The sequence below is a fragment of the Crinia signifera genome, chromosome 1 (genome assembly GCF_055691185.1).
Source record: "Crinia signifera chromosome 1, ASM5569118v1, whole genome shotgun sequence".
Lineage (NCBI taxonomy): Eukaryota > Metazoa > Chordata > Amphibia > Anura > Myobatrachidae > Crinia > Crinia signifera.
The window spans coordinates 428,060,797-428,072,665 of record NC_139217.1 but is presented as its reverse complement, the minus strand read 5'-3'; the positions used below and the strand labels follow the sequence as shown (position 1 = coordinate 428,072,665).

The following is an 11,869-nucleotide window of genomic DNA, read 5'->3' as shown; positions in this document are numbered from 1 at the left end:
TGGGTGGCTCGGACTCGGTGCACCCGGGGGACCTGGCCAGCGGCGCGGACCAGGTGGAGGGGACCACGCTGCTGCCCGGGGAGGACATCACCAGCGTGGGATCCAACCAGTCCTCCATGGCCGTCAGCTCCAAGGACCCGGACAAGCAGCAGCAGCAGCAGAACTCCAACCAGTCCGGCCAGCAGCAGGGCCAGAGCCAAGGACAGCAGAAGCAGAAGAGGCACCGGACCCGCTTCACCCCGGCCCAGCTCAATGAGCTGGAGCGCAGCTTCGCCAAGACCCACTACCCGGACATCTTCATGCGGGAGGAGCTGGCACTGAGGATCGGCCTCACAGAGTCCAGGGTGCAGGTAAGGAGCTGCCAGATACTCGGTACCCATGTCACAGTACAGTATGTATCATCAGAGGTATCCCATCTCACAGTATGTTATCATCAGAGGTATCCCATCTCACAGTACAGTATGTATCATCAGAGGTATCCCATCTCACAGTACAGTATGTATCATCAGAGGTATCCCATCTCACAGTACAGTATGTATCATCAGAGGTATCCCATCTCACAGTACAGTATGTATCATCAGAGGTATCCCATCTCACAGTACAGTATGTATCATCAGAGGTATCCCATCTCACAGTACAGTATGTATCATCAGAGGTATCCCATCTCACAGTACAGTATGTATCATCAGAGGTATCCCATCTCACAGTATGTATCATTACATCCACCCCATCTCACAGTATGTATCATTACATCTACCCCATCTCACAGTATATATCATTACATCCACCCCATCTTACAGTATGTATCATTACATCCACCCCATCTCACAGTATGTATCATAACATCTACCCCATCTCACAGTATATATCATTACATCTACCCCCTGTGACAGTATGTATCATTACATCTACCTCATGTGACAGTATGTATCATTACATCTAACCCATCTCACAGTATGTATCATTACATCTACCCCATGTCACAGTATATATCATTACATCCACCCCATCTCACAGTATGTATCATTACATATACCCCATGTGACAGTATGTATCATTACATCCACCCCATGTTACAGTATGTGTCATTATATGTACCCCATCTCACAATTTATCCTTCCACCTAATGCCCTTATCACATGCAATATGTGTCATTACACCCACCCAGTGCCCATCTCTGTCTGTCTACTAGTACTATACAGTATGTGTCATTATTACACCCACCCAGTGCCCATCTCTATTTGTCTACTAGTACTATACAGTATGTGTCATTATTAGACCCACCCAGTACCCATCTGTATCTGTCTACTAGTACTATACAGTACGTGTCATTATTACACCCACCCAGTGCCCATCTCTATATATAATTATTACACCCACCCAGTGCCCATCTCTCCCTGTCTACTAGTGCTATACAGTATCTGTAATTATTATACTCACCCAATGCCCATCTCTATATGTAATTATTACACCCACCCAGTGCCCATCTCTATGTGTAAGTATTACACCCACCCAGTGCCCATCTCTGTAATTATTACACCCACCCAGTGCCCATCTCTATAATTATTACACCCACCCAGTGCCCATCTCTATATGTAATTATTACACCCACCCAGTGCCCCTCTCTATGTGTAAGTATTACACCCACCCAGTGCCCATCTCTGTAATTATTACACCCACCCAGTGCCCATCTCTCCCTATATACTAGTACTATACAGTATCTGTAATTATTACACCCGCCCAGTGCCCATCTCTATGTGTAAGTATTACACCCACCCAGTGCCCATCTCTCCCTATATACTAGTACTATACAGTATCTGTAATTATTACACCCGCCCAGTGCCCATCTCTATGTGTAATTATTATACTCACCCAGTGCCCATCTCTCCCTGTGTACTAGTGCCATGTAGTATGTGTAATTATTATACTCACCCAGTACCCATCTCTCCCTGTGTACTAGTGCCATGTAGTATGTTTAATTATTATACTCACCCAGTGCCCATCTCTCCCTCTGTACTAGTGCCATGTTGTATGTGTAATTATTATACTCACCCAGTGCCCAACTCTCCCTGTGTACTAGTGCCATGTAGTCTGTGTAATTATAATACTCACCCAGTGCCCATATCACACTCATTGCTAAATGTGTGTTTGCAGTCACGCAACAAACATCCACTAGAAACATACAGCTATTGCAAAAGTCTTATTTTGGGTAACAAAATGCGATATGTATCAATAAACCATCATGCTCTATCGTATATTGTGTAGATAGATAGATAGATAGATAGATAGATAGATAGATAGATAGATAGATAGATAGATAGATAGATAGATAGATAGATACAATAACTAGCGTAATTAAAGCAGGAGTATATATTTCGGTGGAAGCAGAATAATTAGTGTGTTGGTACGTATATAAAATATATAAATGAGTATACAAGCAGATTGAGGGTTATCAAATCATCCTAGAAACACAGCAATGACCGGAAACACTAATATAAATTGTAGCATAAACCGGAAAAATTAGATGGATTTTATGGACAGGTTTAGTAAACTTTAACATCTGTCACATCTCTGTAAACATCTTCTAACTAAAAAATCACTGATTCGGTGAAGTGTGCTGACCAAGGTGCTGAAACATCGTCGTTAGTGATATTCGAGGGTCTATGTAATATTAGGGTATGAATACACTGTTGAGTCAATGGAAACATATTTGTTTCATCATTATTAATATTATTATTATTATAATTACTACTATTATTATCAACAATATTAAAACAGTATTATTATTATCAACAATAAAAAAACAGTATTATTATTATTATTATCAACAATAAAAAAACAGTAATATTATTACTAGCGCGTTTTTAGGTCAACTCCATTTAACGAAGCTATTACCGATGCATTCACATTTAACGAATGAAGAACAATAAAAGTAATTTATCTTAAAGTCTTCTGAGTAAATTGACAGTAACACATACACAGCTCATTTCATTACAATTAAAATCTTCTTTGCAAAATAAATAAATAAATAACATTACATTTGCGGAAAAGAATACAACACCTGGGTAATCATTATACGCCTCAACAATTGTATGAAGAAGATTTTTATAAAAAACATATTTAAAAAATATACTTATTAGAACAATGCGTTTACAATAGTTGTGCATTTAGACGTGTCACAGAGCAGCAATACAATCTGGCGTAATCAGAAATGTCATTTTATCGCATTTATTTTCAGATGATTGTCGAAACGGTATTTGTTAAGCGTTGCATAGACACATTTTATTAATATAAAGCACAGTCACCATATACTCAATTGATAATGGCAAAAATACTGAATTTAATGAACTAATAAGTCATTTATAAAACGAAATAATGCCAAAATGATTTTATTCTGAAGTCTTTTAACAGAAAAAAATAAAATTAAAATTGCATTTCAGGCCGATTAGTACTGTCTCGTTTAAGATATGCAAAATCTATGCTCCTCACAATTTAATGTATCATTTACATGAACACGGAATTGACATGTAACGATGATTGCCCTGTGTTTCTTTATGGGTTGTGTTCTACAGTACAATCCGCCGAACAGATGGCCCCGCATTTCCTTGCAGTGAATAAGACATTGTTTGAATTGCCCAATTTCTTGCAACTCGTATAAATGTAGGGGAAAAAAAAGTTGCGAGTGTTCTAAGAAAATGATACAGTGTTATTAGGGCCAGATTATATACCATGGGCACATTAAAAATAATAATACAGAGATTTATCCTCCAGGCAGCCGAGCCGGAGCCTGCCAGAGTCTGCTTTGCCAGCTATAAAAGCCATTCAGTTTATGGCCCGCCATTATTAGAAACCAATTCCAGAATTATTTATAACCCGGGATGGCTTATTAGGCAGCAATGCGAAAATCATGCAAATGGCGCGATCAGATGCAATATAATAAGCATAATCATTAGTCTCCTGCAAGGATTAATTAACTTTCAATATTTTATTTACATAAAAAACATATCAGTGTGAAAATAAAATAAAGGTTCTGCACATTTAAATATCCCATTTCATAATATTCCTATGCTGGGTGGAACAGTGTGCTAATTGTGAGTTTGTGTTTGGTTATACAGATTCCGTTTTCAAATAATGGGATGTACAAAAAGAGTGTATGTATGCACTGTATGTACGTATGTATGTAGGAATGTATGTATTTATGTATGTATGTACTATATGTACGTATGTATGTACAGTATGTGCGCTTATAAACACATGTCAATTCGGCTTGTTTGTGTGTATGTGTGTGTGTGTGTGTGTGTGTGTGTGTGTTTGTGTGTCTGTGTGTGATAAATGTGTTTATATACTTATATTTTCATATGAATTAGATATATATAGATATATATATATAGATATATATAGATATAAGATACAATCGTCTGAATATGTATGTATGTATGTATATATATGTATATATATATATATATATATATATATATATATACATATATATATATGTGTGTGTGTGCCTATGTATTTCATTTTTATACATTTGTGTCTTTTTGCTATTTTTTATTCATATGAATCGGTTCTGATATATATGTGTGTGTGTGTGTGTGTGTGTGTGTGTGTGTGTCTGTGTGTGCGAGATATATGTGTGTTTTTTGTGTGTTTGTGTGTGTGTGTTTTTATTACACTTTTCTAAGTTTATTTTATTCTTATGACCCCCATAAAACACACTGATATAGATTTTTCCCGTGCACAAGCCCCAGCCTATGTCCTATGAAATGGTCCTGTCAGCTGCCACATCTTAATAGGGGACATGCCGAGAATTTTTCTGGTTTTATAATGGAATGGAGAAATTGCATGTTCTCCTTCTCCTGGCACTATTAACGTATAATGAATTCGGCCCCGAGTTCACGGATGGCTGATCGAAATGAACCTCAGATCCCAGCTTTAATACAACTCTCCAGATTTCCTACCAAATCTTCACATTAATCATCTCCAAGAGTGAGATTGCAATGAGGTCTTCATAAAGGTTGTCTCTGGAAAAGGAAAAAAAATGCAATCCCCATTCCTTCCCAGGCCTGTCTCCCCCTCTCCACAGCACTATCACCAGTCCATTTACAGTGCAGGAATTAAACGGGTAATATATTTCCAAATACCTTTACAGTATGTCTGTATTACAGCAATATCAGCACCCCCTCCTTCCCTCCAATACAAGCTTCTTAGCACCTGGACATTATCTGTGGCAATAATAAAATACCGGTGCACCCCAAATGCAGCTGAAAGTATTTGGACCTTTAATTTCCAAACATCACAGGCAACATGTCCAGGAGTCTGCGCAGGCGCATTGGCCCTGCTGTGAATACTGAGGAACGTTTCCTTTTTCCAGCACTCCACATAACAATAAAGCTTTAGCCATTTGCACTGATGTTTAATGCCTTTGCTATCTACTCTGATGGATGTGCTGTAGGGCGCTAGTAAACCATGACACATAAAATGATATTTTGTGTCTGCAATTCTAGTAATCTACCCAGCATAATGGGGCAAACATTCTCTATTATTCATGTAATGTTTACATCCTTAATAGCGCCTAGATGTCTCTAATAATTCCTTCTTTTCTTGCCTTCAGTGTGTGTCATTAAATACAGCAATAGCAACACAATGACAACATTACAATAGATATTCTTAGCCAGATGTTAGTCGGTAACACATACTAGCACAATGTTTTTTTTTTCTCTACTGATTACGATAACCGAAGCACAATTAATATGTTATTACTAAAACAAATAGTATTTTTCTTGTATTTATGTCATCTGTCTTAACATAATTAGATTTCATAAGGAAAATATTTTCTGTTACTAAAAATCCTTTTTCACCCCACTGACAGTGCATAGTATTTCCCCATATTTATATTTGTGTATTCACAGATACATAACTAACAATCTGTCGTTAATAATTGTAATCTTAAAGGGTTCTTGGCTTTATCAATGAGACATACACACATAAGACATCGCTGCATATCACATTCAATCATTTCAGTAAGGACTGTTGTCTATGTCCAAAGGAATCTGCAGCTTGCCCGAAATATTCTACACCTTTGTGTCTATCTAATACATGTGGTATTTATTGAGCAAAACCGTCTAGATTAAATAGAATTAAAAGATTATTTATAACACAATTACATTCCTGTGGATCAAATATATATATATTGGTCTATATTTTGTAAATCAATAGAATTAAACCATATTTGTCATATTAATTAATAAGAGAGATATAATAAACGCTGAAACAATTTGACATTTTAAAATGCTATTCAAAAATATTTCGGTGGTAGAAATGTTTAACAGCTGACATTTTATTTTAAAAATAGGGGAACATTTGGACAAAAAATAGTACAGCCGGGCTTGCCTATGATTATATACATTATTTTCATATTGCAATTAACGGATTATTTTAAAGCCCACTACCAGTGATCGCTGGGACACCAAGGAAAATCAGAATGGTCATTGAAAACATATTTCTACGTCCGAGTTTATTTTACGGCTGTGCTGGGCTGTAATTAAAAAAACTGTGCTTCGCTGGAACGTATTTACAATACGTTCCAGCGAAGCACAGTTTTTTTAATTATTAAACATAGCAATCTCTACATTCAAAGCCCATAAGTAATTCAATCCCGTTCAGAAAAAAAAAATCAAATTTACTGAGCTGCCTGACAAATGTAGGTTGAGACACATTTAGATATTTTCAACTTGTATATAAGTGTCACTAGTTCAGTATCACTGGGAAAGTCTATAATAATTCTGACAATGGAATGGGATTAATATCCTCATATCAAATCACAATGTCCGGGACAGGTCAAATGTATTCATGAGATCTTATTGAAAGACAATTCTGTAGTTGTGCCCTTGTGCCCCCTCAGTATAGCACCCACCACCCCGGTGCCCATCATTAGTTTGTGGCCGCCCTCAGGAGGAGCCAGACGCGGGACTGAGTTGGAGGGTGGACAGAGAGGAAATAATATTTATTTGTTTATTTATTTTAACAGTTCCTTATATAGCGCAGCATATTCCGTTGCGCGGTACAATTGGATATAACAGTGATAGAACAACCTGGGTAATATCAGACAGTCATATAGATAGGAGGGCCCTGATTACAATTAGATAGATAGATAGATAGATAGATAGATAGATAGATAGATAGATAGATAGATAGATAGAATATCAGTTGAGGTCAAAACCAATACATCTAGCAACAACATTTCAAATGTAGTTTTTTTGTCACATTAGCAACACTGTAATGAACTCCTTCCAGGCAGCTAGGAGACATAATGACATAAATATTATTTTTATATTTGACGAAGTCTAATGATCTACGGATGATTAAAGCAGATTTGTCTATTTCTACCACATAATTGTCGTTGCAGAAATAGACACATATAATTTATAATACACTGGTGTAATAATGCTTTATAATAACCTCACAAAGGTAGACCATTGTTACAGATCACAATCAGATTAGTAACCCTCTCTCACATGCTCTCCGACCGGAGCTGTCCAGCTTACGCATCTGCTGAAACCACAAAAAACCCGATCTTCAGATTTACTAGTTGATTGCGATATTTTTCTAAAACAGTATCATGAAATACTGAAACCAAATTGGACTAAAACGCATCGATGTTTTAAGAGTAGTTGTCTAATTATTAGTCAGACAATATTTAGATATTTTATTGTAATGTGCTTAACGTTTCTTTTAAGGAATACGTTTGTAGATCTGCAATAGAAAATGTGCAGTCATATATGTAATGGCTGGTATATGTTTTATTATCTTGGAGTACTGTAGTAAATGATTGTTTCTTTAAAAAAATGAAAATAAATGTTTTGGTATTATTACTATAATGCGATAGTTATTTGTTGGGCAGTGTACAATCTGCTGATAGCTGTATAGGCATTTGCTAGAACCTGTCCAATAGGCCGAATGACGTATCTAGCTGGGACTAATCTGAGTGCATGATGTGTTCTTTTTAAACATTGGAAATCATAATGTAAATTCTAATGCTGGGCTATGGGGGTGCTGAGCTATGGGGGTGCTGGGTTATAGGGGTCCTAGCTGTGAAGCATGACTATGATAGCACTCAATGTGGACTATACAATAGGACTGACGTCTCCTGTACCCCTTAGGTCTGGTTCCAGAACAGACGCGCCAAGTGGAAGAAGCGCAAGAAGACCACCAATGTGTTCCGCGCCCCCGGCACCCTCTTGCCCACCCCAGGATTGCCCCAGTTCCAATCAGCGGCCGCCGCAGCGGCGGCAGCAATGGGCGACAGCCTTTGCTCTTTCCACGCCAACGACACCCGCTGGGCCACGGCCGGAATGGGAGTCTCCCAGCTCCCCTTACCACCCTCCCTTGGAAGGCAGCAGGCCATGGCGCAATCTCTTTCTCAGTGCAGCCTGTCGGCCGGCCCCCCTCCCGGCTCCATGGGCTTGTCCAACATGGGCTCCAATGGCTCGGGGCTGCAGTCACACCTCTACCAGTCCTTCCCTGGCATGGTGCCCACCTCATTGCAGGGTCCCAGCAACGTGACGGGCTCCCCGCAGCTCTGCAGCTCCCCGGACAGCAGTGATGTGTGGAGGGGAACCAGCATTGCCTCCTTGCGCCGCAAAGCACTTGAGCACACAGTCTCCATGAGCTTTACTTAATGTCCAATGTTCTCCTTATTGTCCCCCTCTGCTCTTCTCACCACCCATGCACCATCTCCCCTGGACGTCCAAGCAGTGGGGTCTATAGCTAAACCATGGCACAGACAACTATCCTAAGAATGCCTAAGGAGCAGCTTATAGAACACACACACTTATGCTGTTAGCCAGAGCGGGTGCTATATGTATATAGATAGATAGATAGATAGATAGATAGATAGATAGATAGAGATATATCTATATATACAGTATCTATCTATCTATCTATCTATCTATCTATCTATCTATCTATCTATCTATCTATCTATCTATCTATCTATCTATCTATCTATCTACCTATCTATCTATCTATCTACACATATATACATACATATATATATATATATGTATGTGCGTATATATAAATATATATATATATATATATATATATGTGTGTGTGTGTGTGTGTGTGTGTGTGCGTGTGTACAGATAGATAGAGATATATCTATATATACAGTATCTATCTATCTATACACACACATATACAAATATATATATATATATATACATACATATATATGTATATATATATATATATATGTATGTGTGTAAATATAAATATACACACACACACACACACACACACACACACACACACATGTCCTTTAACAAAGCATTTTGCAAACAAGGGTCAATTCTGGAAAGATCACATATACAGCAAATATTGAATTCACTGCTGATCACCAAATATAATAACCAATTCGAAGATCGACTGGAGATCGGAGTAATTTATCTGCCATGGAATTAGTTAAGTCCTCCAACTGCCCTCCATCCATCTCTTTCTATATTCATTACTTCCTAAACTCCAACCACCTCCCCCCCCCCCCAATGGGCTTACAAAAGAAATACATTTTCTAAGCACAATTATTCTTTCTAAAAAAAAAAAAATTAAAAATAGATTGTCCACGAATGGATTTCTTTTGTGAGAAGGTCACCTGAATCTACTTCTCTCATAGAAGAAAACACAGCCCGTTTTGATAAGCCTTTTTATTTAATACAGGTAAAATATTGACTTATTTCCTTTTTTTGTAGAGGCAAAAAGCACTTTTCTGACGATTAGTTGGCAGATTGCCTTTGTAGTCCTTTTAGAGCATCGCTGATGCCACTTCTCCCTGCCAGCTCAGCGGGAGAGTGGCACACACTGGGCACATGTAAATTCTCAACCCTGGACTTTGTACAGAAAACTAATCAGCTTTTATGCATGTGCTGGTCAAAAATGCGTACCGAGATCAGAGGCTATTTCTAAGAAGTAACACAGAAGATGTGAGATAGGATTTTGTGTAGATAAAGCATTCTTGTTACATAACGGTCAGATTGTGATATGTTTTAACTTATTGTCTGTGCTTATTTATTGATTTTTCAGTTTGTTTTTTTCTTAAATGTTCAAGCGAATATGAAACATATGATTTGAAATTTTCTTGACAAGTTTATATCAATTTAATGTAAATGGATAAATAAAATCATTTTCAGTACGTGAGCTGGAGAATGAGTCAATATGTCACATGTCATTGTCTCAATACATATCTGGAGAATGGTACTATGTGGAGAAATGAGTGGGAAATTATGCAGAAATTTGACATGACACCCCCCCCCCCCCAACCCCCTTCGTGGACAGTTTGACAAATCAAGTATATATTTTTATATTTTATTTGGGCACCTTGTAGGGGGTGTCATAAAATGTTTCTTTTTTTTTAATGAAAAAAATCATATCGATTTTTTTTATAAACATGTCCCAAAGGGGACATGTTTGTGGTCATTTAGAGCACATGATTCCTAATAACAAAATTATTTCATTTATTTATTTTTTGGTCAATGAGAAAAGGCAAAACTGTGAATCTTAAAGTGTAAATATGGTGCATGTTGTGTGCGACATTGTATACACTTGTGTTCTGGTGTAAATACTAATAGTATGCAAACATGACATACTACCCCCATTATTCACTTAACAAATCCCATGTAGTTATAATAAAATATAGAAGTTTAGTTACCAGTTATTTTTCCAGTAACTATGTACAGTTTACTTAGTCTCATTTTTTACCCTTCCTCGCTCTTGCAATCCCCAGAACAGGATTAAGGCTTTTGGGGGACTGGGGGGCACGTTAAACTGGGGAGTAATTAAAATGATGGAACACATGGATCAGACTAAAGGGCCTACATCTTTGGCCTGCACTTGTACAGGAGGCCTGACCACACATCACGCCCCTATTTCACACTGTGGGCATTCACGTTGCTTCTCAATCCAGCTCAGGTTACACTGATATAAATAAACAGAAGGTTACTAGTTGAATATGTGAAAAGCAAACTTTCATTCCTGGGTGGAAGTGTATCAAAGGGTGTGAAGAGTGGAGAATTGCCCATTGCAACCAATCAGCATTTACCTATCCTTTTATATGGTATTGTCAGAATTGTCTCTTTAATAGTATCAATCTACTGCCCATACTAACATTTGTATCTGCAATATTTTACTAATCGCCCAGAAAAATAGTTTATGTATTTGGAATATACAGCTTGTTTAAAATGTCCGCCTCGCTAAGCATGGACACCCCAAATAGAACAGTGGTGATCACAGGGCTCTTGCAACTCTGGCGGAGCTTTTACTCCCATGAAGGCAGGGCCCGTTTGTTGGGTACATCCAACCAGACAGATGAATAAAGCTAGCACAATAAGAAAATGTAATTTTGGAACACATAACGCTCACAATGGGATTGCATGATACAGCACATAAGGCTCAGCACTGTTACATTTAAGTTCTTTTTCAATGTCATCACGCACCAATACGTGAATCCGCCAGACTCTTTAGCGCGTGATTATCCCATGTAAGCGGTAATAAAAATGTCAAAAAATGGGTGAAATTTAATAGGACGAGAGATTCAGAAAGTGAGAGATTTGGTAAGAAATCTCCATTTTTTTTTAAAAGCGCCAATCATTTACACTGCAATAACAAACTGGTTTTGCAGTGTAAATGATTGCCGCTTTAAAAAAACTGGAGATTTCTTACTGAAGCTCTCACTTTCTGAATCTCCCATCCTATTAAATCTCACCCAATATATTTGTTACAGCATGTCTTTTACAGAATTCCCTATGTAATGCTGCAGTGCAGATTCTGTAAAAGAAAACAAAAATAAGTATAATGTAATAAATGAATGTGCAAA

At 37.8% G+C, this 11,869-nt stretch overlaps 1 protein-coding gene across 1 annotated transcript in view; it reads left to right on the top strand.

Moving 5' to 3' along the window:
• The window catches only part of OTP (orthopedia homeobox), an 11,186-nt gene extending 992 nt beyond the window's left edge, over positions 1-10,194 (top strand). Inside the window, exons 2-3 of the mRNA XM_083152156.1 lie at positions 1-350; positions 8,163-10,194. The exon at positions 1-350 is cut by the window's left edge and continues 60 nt beyond it. Coding sequence (XP_083008282.1) covers positions 1-350; positions 8,163-8,681 — 869 coding nt within the window. The 3' untranslated portion in view covers positions 8,682-10,194. The remainder of the gene's footprint in view (positions 351-8,162) is intronic.
• Positions 10,195-11,869: the final 1,675 nt, after the last annotated feature.